General features: G+C 33.4%; 2 protein-coding genes across 2 annotated transcripts; one reads left to right on the top strand and one right to left on the bottom strand.

Annotated features, from left to right (window-relative positions):
• The first annotated feature begins 1,875 nt into the window (after nt 1-1,875).
• Nucleotides 1,876-9,990, top strand: LOC131938706 (low-density lipoprotein receptor-related protein 1B-like). The gene is made up of 9 exons (XM_059296836.1): nt 1,876-1,936; nt 2,219-2,329; nt 2,900-3,016; nt 3,636-3,746; nt 3,903-4,013; nt 6,613-6,720; nt 8,134-8,244; nt 9,147-9,260; nt 9,902-9,990. The coding sequence occupies exons 1-9, from the start codon at nt 1,876-1,878 to the stop codon at nt 9,988-9,990; spliced, it is 933 nt and encodes a 310-aa protein (XP_059152819.1).
• Nucleotides 9,991-16,618: 6,628 nt separating this feature from the next.
• LOC131938688 (uncharacterized) lies at nt 16,619-18,864 on the bottom strand. Its single transcript, XM_059296816.1, has 3 exons — nt 18,622-18,864; nt 17,999-18,121; nt 16,619-17,578 (listed from the first exon to the last, which is right to left on the bottom strand). Exons 2-3 carry the CDS (start codon nt 18,051-18,053, stop codon nt 16,677-16,679), a joined length of 957 nt encoding a protein of 318 aa, XP_059152799.1. The 5' UTR covers nt 18,054-18,121; nt 18,622-18,864; the 3' UTR covers nt 16,619-16,676.
• Between the last annotated feature and the right edge of the window lie 955 nt (nt 18,865-19,819).

Raw genomic sequence — 19,819 nt, 5'->3', positions numbered from 1 at the left:
AATAAGTAAAATTATTTTTCTGAAGGCCATAAACTGCGTACAGTTGACTAATGTAATGTTGAAAAAAAAAAAACTTTAAAACTGTTATCATGCATGTGACGTAGTTTCACATGGTATTTTAATGCATTTTTATCAATATAAGAGGCAATACTGTCCATAAGCTGTTCATTGCCCGTGATTTAGTTGTATGTGCTAGTAAACTATATATTTAATTTGGCACTATAACATTTTTTTTCTGTCGGGAATTAGCATTTGACAAAGAAAAAAAGCAATACCGATTTAGTTAAATGCCGCATATTGTTATTATATAAATGTGTACAATAATCTTATACTTAGCGATCTGTGATATATTTTATTTAATTTACCCCCTAGCGAAGTGTAAAAATTCTTTCCACTGCAATAACCATGAATGCATCTCAAAAGATTTGATCTGCAATGGGAAAAATAATTGTAAAGATGGATCCGACGAACTGATATGTAGTAAGTCAAACATTAAATGACCATTTCAAACTTACACCAATGTCGTGTCTGTTGAGTTAACAAAAATAATATTTTAATTAAAACAAAGAAATTGTTTAAATTTGATTTACCCCCTAACGAGATGTAATGATGCTTACTGCTGTGCTGACGGTCAATGTATCTTAAATAATTTGAAGTGCAATGGCAAAAATTACTGTAGAGATGCGTCCGACGAACAAAAATGTGGTAAGTATGAAGTAAGGTAGTCTACCCCGAATGTGATAAATATATTTCACAAACATAAATAAACATTACAAACTTACTTTCATTTTACAGGTATTTAGTTAAATATACAATAGTTTGCTGAGATAATATATATTCAATTGCATATACCAACTAGTGAAATGTAATGAAGAATTAAAATGTCATGACGGTCGATGCATTACGAACAATTTTGTTTGTAATGGCAAAAATGATAAGGGTTACAGTGGTAAGTGTGAGATGTCAACAGTATAAGTAAATAATACATGTTACTGGTAATAATTAGTAAAACTGTTGTAATTCAACCGGTAGGAGGGTGCCATAGCGTGGATGTATAGAATTGGACTTGACTGGTAAAGGTTACTGGGGACGGTGCGAACTTGACGGTAGACGATTTGGTGCGAGAGTATTGTGCGCGTGTTCAATACAATATTTGCGGCGTGAGTGTGATGTGAGCATGACGCGACAATGTACCCATGACGTAAGACGCAGCAGGGAAGTTAGTTGGGGGATAGCTATAGTCGGAGACGGACGTATTCTTTGATATTGTGCAAATTTTTAAAAATGTATTCGACTGTCGCATGAACTCCACGGACAAGGTAAAGTAATAATAAAGTTATAATAAAGTTTCAGCAGCTAATGCAGTAATAGTAGAAATTAAACTTAATAGTGGCGAGCTGAAGGTCTGATGACTACGCTACGATTCAACGTGCGCAGTTTACAGCCTTAAAGTCAAAACAACCTTGTCCGATGACCTCTTGTCTCTGGCAATGGTTTACGGCCGGTAACAAAAACTAAATATCAAGTCCGATGACTATGGGTCAGCTTAATGCCCGTAGTTTAGGGCCTGTAGTAAAATAAAACTAGAAGTTTTAAAACTATTCGATACAAAAAAGCACAAAAATGCTGCAATAGTACAATTTATTTTTATATACTTTTAAAACTTAAAAGATACTTATCATCCAAATATTTATAGGTTACAAACAGTGCAGTTATTACAAAATGGGCTAAGTAAATAATACAGTAAGAGAGTCAGAAGAGAGAGAATTTTTTGGATTGTACCCCCTTTTATACATTCAATTGGCGGTGTGTCACGTAGAAAATCTAGCCAACTGTAGAAAAGCCGTGGAGGGGGGGGGGGGGGGAGAGATAAGAATGTACGTAGCTGGTGAGGGGGGAGTGTTAGCGCCTGTAGAGCGTGGTGGAAGCACACAATGTAGGTAAACGATTTTACCATCACTTGAGAAGGGGGAGGGGGTTGAATAAACATGTTACTAGAAATAATGTCATGTATTTTCTTTTAAATCATAACAACTTTAATATAAATGTATATTCTTACATTATTGAACATTAAAAAAAAACTTGAAAAATTTCTATGACATTCATATTATTTACTGTAGTCTGTCTTGGATCCATTAAATAATATCTAAAGTTTACAATAAAAAAAGAGTTTTTTTTAAGTAGTAAATAATTAAAAGTATTTGATTTTTTTCCGCAGATCGATGTTCTGAAGGCAATTTCAAATGCGACTCAATTTTCTGCTTTAGACCTCCCATGAGATGTGATGGCAGTCTTGACTGTACTGACCTGTCAGATGAACTCAATTGCTGTAAGTCAAGCTTACTGTTTATCAGTATACTTTACATATAATAGTATACTTTACATATAATCAGTATACTTTACATATAATCAGTATATATTACTTATAATCAGTATACTTTACCGATGATGCCGTAAATGGTACATCACACAAATACAACTGAGATTTCAACTGCAGCTTTAGAATGAAAGTCCTTTTCAGAAATTATTGCAGCATTCTATTAAATGTATATATTCAATCACTCAATGTTAAAACAGTTTTTTAGCATTAAAATGTGTCTATCTAAAGGAGCTAAAAATATAAAAAATCACGTAAGACTTTCAATAATAATAAATCATAGCAGTAAAATGGTGATTAAAATAATGGATATAAACTTAATTATAACAAAGATGCATGGATATCTCATATATACAATAATTATAATTGACCATTCTATGATTATTTAGTAGAAATATATAATTTAATCACTTTTCACTCTCCACACAATAGATTAACTTTTCGGCCTTTATTTTTTTCTCTACTGTTAAAACAAATTTTAAATGTTACAAATTATTTTTTTTTATTCAAATCGTTCACCAGCTAGTTGCGAAGGAGGCGCTTTCAAATGTTTTAGTAATGATCTTAACTGCATCAATAAAAACAACAGATGTAACGGAAAAACAGATTGTTTGAAAAACGAGGATGAAGAAAACTGCAGTAAGAGTTACCATGATACTTATTTGAGTATTGTAACGATAATGCCAGCGAAGGCGAAAGATGATTTACTTTTACACTGTGCAGTGTTGAGCAAACATAGTTCACTTGACTGTGTGACCGCGGCAGACAAAAGATTTTAATGTGGTTACTTCTGTGCCAGTCGGATACATATTAATGCTGGCTGAGCCGTTCTCTAGACTTTCATTTATAGCTCTCTGCCCGATCACGCCGTTCCAATGGATTTTATTTTTATTAACATTAATCTTTGCAATTAATAGTTATTAAAAATATATGATCTGAAAACTTAATACAGCACGGTATTTCTACTTTAAAGTAACCAAATGAAAATATATTCTAATAAATGTATTTTATTTTATTAACAAAAATTTATCCGTCTATATAAAACTATTTTTTTCAAATTCAAATTAGATTTTAAAAAAACTAAGTTTATTAGGTTTAAAAATAACATCATTATAAGTCAGCAAATTTTAAACTTAAAACAATATTTACATTATTTCTCGCATCATAAAATGATATACATCTTATTATTTATACTCTAGTCCATGCTACTTTAAACAAAATATGTTTATAAAAATTAGTTTCCTTACTCTCCCAACAGCAAGTTGTAATCAGGGCGGTTTCTATTGCGGAAATGGAAAATGTATCTCAGAAGATGAGAGATGTGACGGCTCTCCTAACTGTAAAGATAGATCCGACGAACGGAATTGTCGTAAGGGCAATATGCTTTATTCTACGTGAATTAGTTAGCGAAATCGCATTTCATAAAAAAAAACCAATAACAATATACGCATATTATTTTCTGTTCAGTTAATAAACAAAAATAACATTACACTTTGCTAAGACAACATTTTAATTTCTATACTAGCCTTTTGTAAAGGTAAAGCTCTCGACTGTTTAGACGGTTATTGCGTCAACCGGTATTCGAAGTGTGATGGCATACCTGACTGTGCAACCGGAGCTGATGAAATAAATTGTCGTAAGTGTATGAGGCGGGCTGTATCGCCCTGGTTTTTTTTTAAAGATGATGTCGTCATATAATACGGCAATTATATAATACTGTTCCACTCCTATGTCGATATAGCCATTTTGATACAGTACAGTGAGAAAGACCAGATAACTATGTATACGTATATATATATATATATATATATATATATATATATATATATATACATATATATATATATATATATATATATATATATATATATATATATATATATATATATATATATATAAGTATATATATATATATATACATATATATATATATACATATATATATATATATATATATATATATATATATATATATATATATATATATATATATATATATATATATATATATATGTATATATATATATATATATTATATATATATATATATATATATATATATATATATATATATATACATATATGTTACGATCAAAGCCCTAAGTGCGGCCAAAGCATATATATAGCGCGGTTTGGCCGGCCAATGTGCGCACTGGCCTAGACGTACTGGCCAAAGTCCGAAGCGCTTAAACTTTACAGTGTATTTTGTACATTGGCCGGCCAAAGCGCGCACTGGCCGGGATGTCCTGGCCAATGTTCGATTTAGACTAAGTTGAGATAGCGTTTTCATTATTCTGGGTGCGGTTTCATTTTGAGTATCGTATATTTTAGCTCTTTTTTGTATAACATTCTATATGCAACCACGCTGGTTGAAGGTGGCGCTCATGCAAATATCGAACCAACGTTTGATATGAAAACTATGTTTTTAGACCATTTGACTACAGTACTGCATGGAAAACCAAACAATAGCTTTATTCTCAGCAAAGACAAATACATTGCTATTATAGAGGACGTTAAACAGGCTAAAGCAAAGCAGACAAAAAAAATGTTGACTATAGTTGACTAAACAAATATGGATGGAAAAAGAGCTGAAGAGAAAGTACAAAAATATCACCAAAGAAATCATTACTATGTATCTTCGGTTGTGCAAGCCTTGTCAGACTATTGGTGCCCCAAGTGTGCTTCAATCAGATAATGGAAGAGAATTTGTGAATCAAGTTATTTCTGAACTAAAGAACATGTGGCCTGAACGTAAAGTAGTTCACGGAAAACCAAGGCATAGCCAAAGCCAAGGTTCAGTCGAACTTGCCAACCAAGATGTTCAAAACATGCTGATGATATGGATGCAAACAAATGAATCAGCTCATTGGACTGAGAGTCTCACATTCATTCAATTTATAAAAAATCGTTCTTTTCATCAAGGAATGTAACAATCGCCATACGAAGCTTTGTTTGGATGCAAAGCAAATGTGGGATTTTGCACTTCAAACCTACCTAGAGAGGCTCTCGATAAAATAGTTACTGAAGAAGATCTTGAGAACATTGAACAAGAAATGGAGGTTACCATAAATGCAACGACATCCTCAGCTAACACATCTACTGCCGTGGCGGAAAGTCCAGACCAATTGCGTGACAACAGATTATGTATAGTTTGTGAAAAGCATTGTAGTGCAGCTCTTTCTTATGGATCCTGTAGCAACGATGTCCATGCTATTTGTGGAATACCCAATGAAGAAGGTGAAGGGTACGGAGGGAACATTACCTGCAGATTGTGTCACAACAAACAAAACATCATGGAACACAGGTCAGCAGCTCATACTGGATTGCAAACTCAAGCTGCTAAGATGCTTAAAACATCAAATACAAAATTTAAAGATGGTGAAATGGGTGACAATGTACGCATCCGTGTTCCAGATGTTGACAGAGGTCGCGGTGATCCCCGAAGCGTGATTGCAGTTGTCATGAGCGTCAGTGCGGCTTCTACAAATTAGGAACGGAACATGGTGTTCTAAAAAACTGTATGCTAGAAGTGAGTTTTCAATTCTTCACTAAAAACTGCTCTTAGTGTCGTAAGTTGGCACTGATGAAAAATCACTACGAACCATCGCATCTTCACAATCATTGTCTGGGGGCCAACGTTACACTCGCTGCAATTGCACAACTAAGTGCACAACAAATTGCTGCTAGTGTAAAAATAACAAGCTGCTATGTAGGCCTAATTCTAAATGCCATAAAAGTTCAACCTGTTGTAACAAATGATAATAGTGATTGATTGAGACTATAGTATAATAAAAAAAATTAATTTGAATGTTTCTGTCATTTACAAAATCTGCTCATGATCTTCTAGTTCGGACTTCGGTCGGTCCACCATGGCCAGAACGCGGACTGGCCGGCCATAGGCCGGCATCAAGCAAAAGTTTTGGACTTTGACCGACCTATGGGAGGCGATATTGGCCAATAAGCGCATTGGTCGACTTCGGGCTTTGACCGTAACATATATATATATATATATATATATATATATATATATATATATATATATATATATATATATATATATATATAAAATCAGATTGTATTAAAATACTCATACAAAATAAAAGCGTCGTGATTTATACCTAAATATTAATGCTGCACTTACCAATCTTCAGTATGATGTTAGCAGTGTGTTGAAAGAAAAAAGATGTGTAGGTCACATTGAAATATTTTAAAATGTCTTTTAATTTCCACACCAGGGAGCTGTAAACGTAATCAATTCGGCTGTTATGGTCTTTGCCTCAATAAAAATCGTGAATGTAACGGAAAAAAAGACTGTCATAGCGGAATAGATGAACTTGGTTGTAGTAAGTGTGTACGGTACATGTTGTTATCAGTGGCGTAGCGAGGTCGGGTGTCACCCGGTGCGGCACTTAATGGTGTCACCTCCCAGAGGCGTAGCGACCCTTCCCGGGAACAAACTTTCAAGTTTTCGATTTGCACCCCCTCCCCCTCAAACTTTCGATTTGCACCCCGCCCCCCCCTCAAACTTTCGATTTGCATCCCCCCTCAAGTTTTTCTCTATATATTTTGCTATTTTTTGCCTTGGTTTCACCCCCCCCCCCTAAATGGTGTCACCCGGTGCGGTCCGCACCCCCCCCGCCCCCCCCCCCCCCTCGCTACGCCCCTGGTTGTTATGCATTATGTTTAAATCATAATCTGGTAATTTATTGTTCGCATAATATGAATAATATTTACTTAAAATAAGTGTATTAGAATTATTTGCATTCCGACTGTCTTATGGTTATTTTGGTCTTAAAATAGGAAAGCCAAATAAGCCGACAGTACACTTTAATACCTTAAAAACGTATGTTTATTCTGAAAATAAATAATACTTTCAGTACACACACACACATATATATATACACACACACACACCTACACACCATTTACTTGTAAGATAGAATATAATCAGATTGTATTATATAATAATATGCACACATTTAAATTCAGTACATCTTGATGCTATAAAAAATTATCTAATTAGTAATAAAACAGATAATGTTGGTTAGCTTGCCAGTTAAAGACAGTTACAAATCTTATAAACGTTTCGACCCAAGGTCTTCGTCGAAACGTCGATACTATTTGTACAAGTCTTAAATTTTTGTAAGGTAACTAACACTATCTGTTTTATTACTAATGGAATTAACTTCACTTCAGCTACTATTTTTTATTTATAAATGATCAAGTAGAAAACTTAAGTCAGGCTGAAATATAAGTTTTATCTTCTTCTTCTTCTTTGTTCTCTTAATTTAGTTGAAAAAAAAAAGAACTATAAAAATACATAATTATAGTTCACTGTTATTATATCCCGTTCACCATCATCTTTTCCCGTTAGAGCCCAAGACATATTGGACAGATGAATTAGAGTTCATCTGCTTCATGGACCCCGGCATAAGAAGGGATTGTGTGGTCAGCTCTATGCCAAGCTGACTTATTCAAGGACTGATTTAAACTCAGATTTGAACTAGAGTTTCTTGGGTTAGCAGTCTAGCTCTCTACCGCTAGGCCACGCCGTCGGATTTAATTATAACTAGTTATGTTTTATTGTTACGAACATGATAACCTAACTCAAGACAAAGTCTGTTGGAACAATAAATTTATTTCCACCAAATAAAAAAATAAGACTATCAAGTTACGTTTATAAAGTATATAGTTAGTTAACATAAATAATACAATAGTAAACCTAGATAATATATATTAAATCTAATGTATACCAGCCAGATGTAATGGTAAAGCTTTCTTCTGTGGTAACGGGGTTTGCATCCCACGTCATTTTAGATGTAATGGCAGCCCGGACTGCTCTGATGGACGTGATGAACTAAATTGTAGTAAGTGTGTGATGATTTGTATTTTCACTTAGAATGGTTAAATCAGAATATAATACGATTTTTCTTTTTTTTTCTAAAATTATGACAACTGAAAAGATTGTTTATAGTCTGGTAAATACTTGTAGGGCGCGTAAAAATGAGAATTAAAGAAGCTAAACATATAGGCTACATAAGTGAAATTCTTGGGGCACAGCATTGATACATGCACATATATGCACAGACATTCACACACACACACGTTCACACACTCACACACATACATATATATACATAATATGCATATATAAATAAATAAATAAATAAATATATATATATATATATATATATATATATATATATATATATATATATATATATAAAGAACAAATGAAAGTGTTTATTATGCGCTGTAGTTATACATTTAAGATCACATATTATCATCACATTATTTTAAAGCACTGCTTTAAATAAATTTCGTCTTGATATTAACCTTTATGTTTAATTAGCGATACTATACATCATCTAGCAAAACGCTAAACTAAATCTAAAATTGCAGTTTTTTTATATGTATATCTTTTTGGAGACATACTATAGCATCGTACCGGACTTGACTTTTTATAAATCGATGTATGAAAATTCGCTCGTGTTTGAAAGTTTATTCACATTGAAATGCATCTGTCTACAGTTAGTTCAAGTTAAAGAAGTAACAATATCTTGTCAAGTATATTGACATGAATCAAAGCTTAAATTAAATCGCTGCTTTAATGCGTTAGTTATTTTCGGATATTAATTACACGTTAAATCCCCTGTTAAATTAATCACTTTAAGTCTCCTAAAAATGTTACGTAATGTAATGATATGTCTTATCAAAGATGAAATAAAAAGGAATTTATAATCTTGGCTTTATTTACTTTGTTTTCAAGCACGTTGCAATGATGACGCTTTCTTTTGTGGGAGAGAACTTGGTTGTATTCTTCAAATTAAAAGATGTGATCTCGTAGATGACTGTAGTAACAACAAAGATGAAGCCAGTTGTGGTAAGTGCGACTGATACTTATTTTTTGCATTGTAGGTTTTTAACGTCGCAAAGTTTTTTTACGGTTACGCAATCGTATACTACGCTTTCATACGATTGGTTTCCTTTATAAGTCACAAAGCTTATTAACTCACCAATCCATCCTAAATCGTTCCGATTTTAGTCGGCTATAAAGCGCCACTTCCCCACCCGCCATCTAGAAAAACTGGAAAGGGTTTTTTGTCGATCAATGTTTCTTAAGTGTATATGTTTTACAGTCATGTAAACAGTTAAATCAGTATGGGTAGGCTTGTAGTCGTTAACTTTCCGAAATGCAGCTTAAAATGAGCTATTATTTTTTTTCTACCTACCCTTTTTGCGCCCTAAATAGTGTCGGCGCCCCCTGACATCACCCCATATCTACGTCTCTTCACCCGGCTTCCCTTAGCTACGCTTCTGGTAATATAATGAGATAGTAATTGAAGATTTTTATTTAATTTTAATATGCTGGTTAAGTGATCGCTCGAGCGCTTGACGCGGCTTTCGAAAACACGTACAAATTTTAACTGGGCATGTCTCGTTTTCTCTAACTTTGAATTAGACATCTTGTTAGCCAGGGAGATATTTAGATTTCCAAACTAAATGAATTGTTTGCACCAAAAGATCCTAAACAGAATTTCAAAGAAAAATTCTACTACACTCTCTCGGATAACGGCATACAGTCTATAGAAGAGCGGTTCAAGGGAGTTTAGGGGTCCAAAATCCGAAAAAAATTGCAGCTTGATAGACTAGTGGTTTTGGTAAAACAAAAAAAAATCTACCACAGCAGGGATTGTTATACAGTAACTATCACACTCGGGTAGAGAAAAAAAATGACATTAGTTGTAGTATGAAACATAGGTTAACCTTTAAACGAAATCCATGAATTATTTTTCTTCTTCAAATAGTCAAAATTATTAAAATAAACCACGCTGAAGATTGACTTAACTTGAAAAACCAATTAACTCAAAACTAATGATATAAATGCAAACAAAAAATGCACTAGGCATGTAAAGAGAAGAAGCAATTAAACCAGAAACATTAATAAAAGTCAGAAATTAATATAAAGTTGGAAACTATTGATATTCATTTTTGGCAAACATTAATAACTCCACCCTGTAAACATGGGCTTTGTGTGTATTTTATTCTATGTGCACAGATACATATATATATATATATATATATATATATATATATATATATATATATATATATATATATATATATATACATGTATATACATGTATTTATATGTATATGTATATATATGTATATATATATATATATATATATATATATATATATATATATATATATATATATATATATATATATATATATATATATATATATATATAGTCAATTTATTTATCATTTATTTGTTCATTGTTTTACACACTTTTTAGTTCTTCATAACCACAATAGTAAGTGAAAATTTTAAACATCATTATTATATCTTGTCTTATTAAGATTTGCTTTTTAATATAATAATATATTGGCATTTTTCGATTGAGCTGCAAATAAAGTAGATTAATTTTCTAAAACTGTAATATAGCGTGGGTCGCTATATTATATTTTGAATACTTTAAATAGTCGAGAAGTTACCCACGGTATTTTTCTTTAATAGTACTTTATTATCACAGGAGCTGACCCGCGACGTAGTATACGCCGCCATCTAGTTGTTTTATTTTTCTGCTTTGTGAATTCAACACTACCCCATCCCACCCTCTTCCCCCCCCCCCCTCCGTCCCGCCCACTAAAAGTAGCCGTTTACAGACAAAGAAAAGATCGATCAGAAATTGTTACCTCCCCTTCGTTTCAAATCTTAAAAACACAGCTCTACGATTGTAAACATTCGAGGTGAACCACAGCTCACCTGACAGGTGGGGATGAGGGTGGTGGCTATGTTGCGTGGTGTTTTCTATGGTCTCCATGAATATAATTATAATATACATAGATATTTAAGGAAAATAAGTTTCTTCTTTTTAGTGTCTAACTAGACTACCCGTTATCTAGTTAGATAACTGGGAATTTCGGGGGTCGTCAATTAATGACATCACGTCTGTCACTTATCATCACAAAATAACCAGACCCCACATTCAAAAAGACGTCACACCTCAGACGTTTTTGTCTTTTAAAAATACTGATTTCGTCTGAGCATGGGTCTGACAACATAATCTGTTCATATGCTGAGGTCACAAAAACAAGTCAACTCTACTTCACCTGCCCAGTGTCCTCCCAACTCAGAAATGTTTTTGTCTTTGAAAACATAGATTTCGGCTGAACATGGGTCTGATCACACTAAGCATGGGTCTGACCACACTATCTATTTATATGCTTACGTCACAGGTGAACTTCACACCTACCCAACAGTACTTCACCTGCCCAGTGTTCCGCCAAGTCTCAGACATGTTTTATCGTTAAAGAAAATATTCCAGCCGAGCATGGCTCTGACACACTATCCACGTTACATACTGAGGAAAAAAAACAGGTGAACTCTTTTTCACCTGCCCTGCATCCCGCTAAGTTCCATTAGGCAAAGGCAACTTTATCATTCACAACTTAAAAAAAAATCAAAATTAAAATTCAGCAGTGACATGTCTCAAACCCGTGCCACCCACCCTCTTAGCTATCTAGGCTCGTATTCTCAAGTTTGTAATAACTTATGTATTTCATTTTTAGTCTGCGTAAGAATCTACGCGAATCAGCCCTAGATCTAGATTATAGAATTATTTCAAATTAAAGTTTATCTTAAATTAGCCAATTGCGTAGCTTAACAAACAAAGATTTATATAAAATAATGACAGTCTGAAATAGTTTAGTATGGAAACTCATTATTATCTAGATCTAGAGTTCTAAGACTTGTTTGATTAAGTCTAGTTTTTGCCGTAACTCTTGCTAAATCTAGATCTGGATTCTAGACCGTAGATACATACCTACTTAAATGAACATTGATATTAGCGTTGGAAAGTAATAGAAATAGCAAACGGACGTATCGTTAGAGCTATAGTCGACAGAAACGTAGCTTTAGAACGCGTTAAGCGTTGGAATGGGCAAGAAAATCATGTATTGAAGCCGCCATTAATGTTGTAAAAATTAAATAAATCATGTGACATCACTATTCACTCTAAGTAAAGTCATTGTTCTGAACTTTTCTAATTAATTAGATTAATCTACCAATGAATAAATAAATACATTAATTAACGTCTTTAAATAAATTTGTGGTAATTATACCTATGAATAAATCAATAAATTAATTAACGAAAAATTTGTGATTAACAGCCTGTCTGAAAACAAAAATCGTTCTCTACCTACATACTATTTTACAGCTCTACAAACAAATAAATATTCAAACTTGTAAACAAACTTGAGTTTTAATAGTATATAAATAGATTATAATTATATTTCTTGATATTGAAACGTGTTAATGCATTTTTTTCAGGTCCTACATGGTTATATAAATTAGGGAAAAGTTAGATTTCTCATGTATTTGAAATTCCCAAATCTTACAATCGGCTGTACAAAGTAATAATTTATGGTATTTTCATCACCTACTTTTGTTACTTTTTACCGTTTTTTGTTTTCTGTTTGCAGTTTTTTAACACTAAAACGCCAACAACATTTTTATTTAATGAACAATGACCAACATAATTTCAGTTATTTTTCTTCATGCAAAGATACAATTTCTGTTACGAGGGAAATGTGATGTCTTAGCATATAACAAAGTATATGGTAAATAATATTCAAATTTTCAAACTTTTTTTAAGACCATGTAGATTTCTTCTGACCAGTAGCTCTTTCTAAAAGTTGTCTAGACCAAAGTTTTGTTTTAAAATATACAGAAATATAAGACGTTTAATTTTGATTGCTAAAAGTGCATAATTAAAAAGCTTTAAAAAGACTTTAAAGGTACCGAAATAATCAAAATAGCTGAGTTTTTTTTGGTTTCTATGACAACCATAATTGTTTTCAAATTGGTTTGCATTCTACACAGTTGCTTTTTTTTTAAGTTAATGTGTACATTATAAAACAGTCATGAAAGCATCTGTTAGCATAGACAAATGTACTGGCTCATGAGAATATTAACATATTTTTGCGACTAAAGCTTTTATTAAAATTTGTTTGATTTGCTTATTTTCAGTTCATTTAAAAGTTTGTTGCTGTAAAAGTTTTTTATATTAATTGTTTTATTCATAAGAGCCTTTCGCTTTGGACATATGTGGTTGATGTAATCAAGTCTCACTGTTAATATATTACACTGACACACAATGTATTGACTGATCCTTTACATGTTTCATTCAAGGGGATATGCTAAGTAAAAAATCACAAAATTTCTTGTTTTTCGTCATGATTGGTTTCTTGCATTTTTGGATACTTTGTCCATTTTTGTATTAAGAAAATATTAACTTAAATTAGAAAAACAATTGCATGTATTTAAAATACCATTTTTATTACCCTATTAATTAAAAGTAATTATTTTTCCCAATCTTACAAGCTCATCACGAAATATTTATAACCGTCATCATATTGTATTTGGCATCATTGGAAAACTGTATTTCTCATATATTTGATTATCATATTTTCCGCCATCTCGAAAACATCCAAGCTTACAATCGGCTTTACAAATTACACAAATATGCTATTTTTGTGACCTACTTTTCGTTACTTTTTGCTTTTTTTCTCAGTTCGCAAGTTTTTAACATTAAAAAGCCTACTTTTTTTTATGCATTAAACAATGCAAACCATATTTTTAGTAATTGTTCTTCATGCAAAAATACAACTTTTGTCACGAGGGAATTGTGATGGCTTTCATAGAAATAGAGTATTTGGTAATTAATATGCAAATGTTTAAAAATGTGGATACTAAAAATTGTGCGTTCTTTAAGACCTTGTGAAATTTTTACTAGTGGCTATTTCAAAAAGTTGTGTCAAAAGTTTTAAAATATACTGAAATATAAGCAGTTTAAATTTGATTGATATAAGTGCATAAATAAAAAAGCCTTAGCATTTTTAAAAGTACCAAAAAAATTAAAATGGCGTTTTTTTTGGGTTTTACATGAAAACCAAAATTGTTTTCCACCCTTTTTTGTTTTTTTTTTGCTGTTTAATAATTACTTTCATGTGCCAAACATGGTAATAGTATTCAAAATGCTTAAATTGTAAAAAAAAATAGAAAAAAATCTTAGCATATCCCCTTAAAGGGGTTTATCAATTTATGGCATAATGCTAAATAAATCTAGGCATATTCTCTAGCACACTTTAATATAATGAGTGGCCATTTGTTAAATTTATACAGTTATCATACTTGACTCATTAGGATTCCGTCAATGTCAGGTTTTTTGTCAAAGACTATCCAACCTATTTTATATTACATTTAGTAGCACCAATCTGAAAGTATAGCATCATAATTTTCTTTATAAGTTTAAAAATTATATTTTAATAGTCTAAATAAACAATATAATTAATAATGCTACTTGCTATATGCTATTATGTGTAATGTCTTTTTCGAATTCAATAAAAGGGTAGAAAACAAGGATTTTAATCATTTTTAAGCGTCTTACAAATGTAAGTCAGACTTAGAAGCTGAATAGCAATAAACATCTTAGACGGGATTTTGCTTCCGTCAGATGATGCGGACATCTACGTTATCCGAATCTTTGACTGGCAAGTTTAGTAGATTTAGGTTTAGCACCCAGAACTCCGCAGTGCCTATCTTAACATATGCACATCTAAGATCCGCTGACTAATCGTCCTTCAAAGTGAGGGTGGGGGGGGGGAGTTTTATGTACCATTGCCAAACTACACTAGGCCAGTGTTCCAGCGTTTCGGTCCCCCAGCGCTCTTGGGCAATGTGGCGCCTACGTTCGTTTTAAATAGGGACACGGCGGGTCACTACATTTGATGACCGCACTGAACAAGGCAACGCAACAGGGAGTGTAGCCGGCAGATCAACAGAGCGCCCCTGACGCACTGACTCTTGGGCTGTGGAGGATTTGTTTCCACCTCCCTATTGCGGCTGGTAATAAACATACACTTACGGCCTGTGGCGACTGGCCTAAACATCTACGATCGAATAATTATGGCGCTGTCATAGAAGCAACGCTCGACAGGTAAGCTAGTATAAAAAGAAAGTATGTTTGTTTGTCTGTGGGTCTATGTGTTTTTTAAAGAAATTAATACACCGTTTATCCGATCGCCTAGAAATTGTGGGAACTCGTTGAGATGAATCCAGGAAAGATTTCTGCGAAAAACAAATTACGATTTCCGGAGGCGGCGTCTGAGCTGTATTATGCAGTTTGGCGCATAGAGTTCCCTAGCGGTTATCTTAGCTTCTGGATCTGTTTATTGACCGCTAAACACAGTGATCAATGTTCTACTTGATTCAAATGTCCAACTACACCATGTGCATCACACGGCGCTCCGGCGGTTGGTTGGTCCGGTGTGCCCAGGGCTACACCATGAGCGCTAATGTTCCTAAGCAAATTTGAATTAATTAAATCAGGCCCTATTGCACAGCGTACCTTTATATTTATTTGTATACTTTATAATCTATTGGATACCACTAATATTTTGGAAAAGACCCAAACTTTTCTTTATAGTTATTTATATAGTAGTGTCTTAATATATTTTTTAAAGAAAATCATTCAATTTTTTTTTTACTTTTTAGTGCTTTATAACACCAAAGCTTGTTGGATACATTGTCCATTTTTATGTTAAGACAATAACATCGTAAATGAGAAAAAAAATGTAGCGTGTGTAAAATAAATGACCCCTAATAATTTAAATAGTAATTTTTTCCCCCATCTTCAAGCTCTATAAGAAAAGCTTTAAACAGCCGTTATTATATTGTATTTGGCATCTTTGAAAAGCTGGATTTCTCATGTATTTCATAATCGTATTTTCTATCATCTGGTATTTTCGTGACCTACTTTTCTTTACTTTTTGCTGTTTTTCTTTTAAACATTAAAAAGCCAACCTCTTTTTTTTTATTTGTGAATATTTTGACTGTGGCGGCTGTAGTAGTTTTGAGAATAAAAAGGGTGTAATTTCATAAAAGACTGTAATAACGGATTAGATGACCTGAATGGTAGTAAATTTGTATCCCTGTGATTTAGCGCGTAATTGCACATAAAAACCTGACATTATTTAGAAATTTCTAAATATTTTATTATTATTTTTTAAATGTGTAAGCAGAAAACTGTATTCATAAATTATAAAATGTGCTTTTAGAGATATTAAAATAGAATGCAAAGACATAAATCAATTTTATAAAAAGTAGTTTATTTACATTATGATCGGTTGTGGGCCCCCTAAACGGCCTGCCCCCCCCCCCCACTGCTAGGTCTGGCGGCACTATAGTTCTGCCCCTGAATGTTATTAATTGCCCCGAAAATGTATGTTAACACCACATCTCCGCACTATAATTTCCTTGGACGCTTGACCCACAGTGAAGATGCGAGAGCCAGCCGTTTAAACCGTTGGCATAGACGGTCGACCCGCTGCTACCTGGACATGTACATGTTGTGTACGTGTACTTGGTCAAACCGTCCCTCACATACCGATGCGTCCACTGACCTACAGAGACCTGCTTTGGGCACCCATGAGGGTGCGACACAATAATCGTTAGCTTATCTACATCCGATAAATTCCAGTATTTGTTTTTAACTTTCCCGCGAAGATAATCGAAGCGTCGCCACATCGTGTCCAGCTCGTTGAGGAATTTTAGGTCGCAGGTCACTCGTTTCAACACACACCAGTCTCTCTCAACGTCCGCGCTGCTGATGTTCCAGCCATCAAGATTAACCACAGAGCTGGCGGTGTCGTCAAAGCCAAACACGCATCTGGTGCGTCGAGCCTCGCTCTCATCGAACACGACGTGTGTGGATGTCATGACATAGACCTCACCCCATACTGTACTGGGTGTGTCGGAGACTTGACACTCCATACACTGACAAGTTGTATCGCTCTGTGTATACTTGACTATACCGTACACCCTCCCCGTCGCCATCCTTATCACGTGACTCCCGCGATCCGCGTGACATGGGTATGACACTTGAGTGCCTGGGTAAAACTCTGGTCTGACTAGACTGGTAAACTTTGTCTTTATCTGTACAGTAATCGCCGCCTGAGCTTTTACGGTCTCAACCAACAGGTCGTCGTCATGGTAACGAGGAGGTAAATGGTGCCTGCAGAAATCTTTGAGAGGTATAAAGTCTTTGTGACCTGGATTTTTCTTACAGCCTAGCACATGTCTGTGTAGGTCAGCTTCTCCCCCGTAGCACATCTCAGCTTCATGACTTCCTACAAGTTAAAAATGTTAAAACGCATTCAAATTAACGCTGTAATATTACGATATATGCGACTTGTGGCCTAAGCGGTAGAGCGCAGGGTGCTAACCAGAAATATCCGAGTTCGAATCTGTGATCAAATTAGAATGTCCCTTGTTTCAACCAGCTCTGAGGGATATATAACACATGTTATGGAAAGTAAAGGCGGCTGGGCATAGTGTTGACTACACATACCATTAATTTGCCGAGGTCAAGATACATATGAATTCTACTTCATCTGCCAAATAAATCGCTAGATCTAAAGAGGATTTTTTAATGTATATTAAGATATAAAACATTTTAGACGAGTTGTGTTTGTTTGCCTATAAATAAAGGGAAATCTAAAAACTTCAGCTTATTAAAACATTCCTCAGCTAAGTAAAATGTAGCCTACCTGGATAGAACTTATGCATTTGATGGGTCTTTATAGTTGTATGAAACATCTTCATAAGAAGGACTTGAGTATTATCCAGTTCATTTTAATCTAGTTTAAGCACAATTTCATATGCTGATGTTCCTGTTTAAATAGCATTTAAAACAGCATGATTTGTGTTTCTTTAACTAGCTTATCTAATGAAAAAAAAAGCCAGATAATCACAATACAAAACGTATAACCTATAGCCTACGGCTTAAGTTAGATACACATTTTAACTGAGAATTCATGAATAAAACATTGATTGTTTATTTATTAGGAATGTATATACATGTTTGATAGATTATTCACATTTATTTAAATGTTAAAACAATTACAATTTTTAACATATAGGTAATTCTAATCAATAATAAATTATTGAGAATTTTGGGCTAATAAAGTTTAAATTAGTTCAAAAACATCATAGTTAACTTTTTAAAAGAATCACTTAATTCGAATTATTTAAAGCTATATTTAACATATTTAAAGATATTAACTAATATTTAAATTTAATTACATAATTAACATTTAAACTTAATTACATAATTAACATTTAAATTTAATTACATAATTAACATTAATGAACAGAAACCAACGTCACTTACACATCAGCTTTGTTTATAACAGCTTTATAATATGAACGACAACTCGCATTATAAACATCCAGGATACAATTATTCCGGAAAACCAGCCTCCTCATGTGATGTTCTGACTCAGTTTTATCACATTTATTTTTAGACCGCAGTAACACTTCAACTTGACGTAAAATACTTTACTGGAAAATTAAAGCGTAATCCTGGATCTAATATTACATTCAGTTTGTTGTCACATGAAAATTAATGCAGAATTTTTTTGGCAGTGTTTATAAACAGACGTTTTAAAATGTCGGTATTTAAAATGACAGTTGGGTTTTCACAATGTTGAATCGTGTTGAGCCACTTTAAAATAGAGGAAGTTAAATCTGTTAAGTGGTGTGTGACACTAAGTGTTTTAAGTACGTAGAATATTAGATACTTTATTTGTGTGTATGATATTACATACGTTAACAGTATGGAGAATATTCCACTATAACAGTATTGAGGATTTTACATAAGTCGGTAAAGCTCATGGTTGCTAAACCGAAAAGTCTCGAGTTCGAGACTCGTTAGCTGGGGACAGCCACTCCTCTAGGAGAGAAAACTCCAACATCAAACAACTGCTGCCTTGTACTTTGCTCTTGGTTGGACAAAGGCTATGGAAGCAAATTACAAAAAAGAATAACAGGGTGAAATCGTTGTCAATGTCCTCAATAGCGCATAACCAGTTGACACGTATACTTAATTGTAAAATTAAGAACGAAGAATAGACAAACTCTGCATGTTATAACGAATTTGCATTGCCATGGAAGTGTATTTACATTTTATTTAAAAGAAAGGAAAAAAAATTAAATACTATACTTAAATTAAGCTTATATCCAAAGATATGCTACACATATTTAAGGGTCATCCTTTTATTACCACGACACAGAACGGGGGGGGGGGGTCTAAAATTTATGTTTGAGGACGTCATTCAATGGATCACACTAAAATTACCAAACATTTTGTTCAACACTTTAATGTGTCAAAAATAAGTCAAATTGTCAGCATAAAAGCAATTCTGTAAGAAAGAGAGATAACTATCACAAAACGGAAAAATAAATAAGCAGGGGAACAAACTCGTAAACGAAAACAAACATAGTGTTAATACTTATAGTCTACCCATTTAATTCATTAAAACAATATTTCAAGAGAGACAACCTCGACATTACATAAAAGTCACAAAGAT

Source organism: Physella acuta, unplaced genomic scaffold (assembly GCF_028476545.2).
Source record: "Physella acuta isolate Inbredline_101_S28 unplaced genomic scaffold, ASM2847654v3 ptg000255l, whole genome shotgun sequence".
NCBI lineage: Eukaryota > Metazoa > Mollusca > Gastropoda > Physidae > Physella > Physella acuta.
The sequence above is the reverse complement of the archived record's forward strand: the minus strand, read 5'-3'. Positions and strand labels throughout refer to the sequence as shown.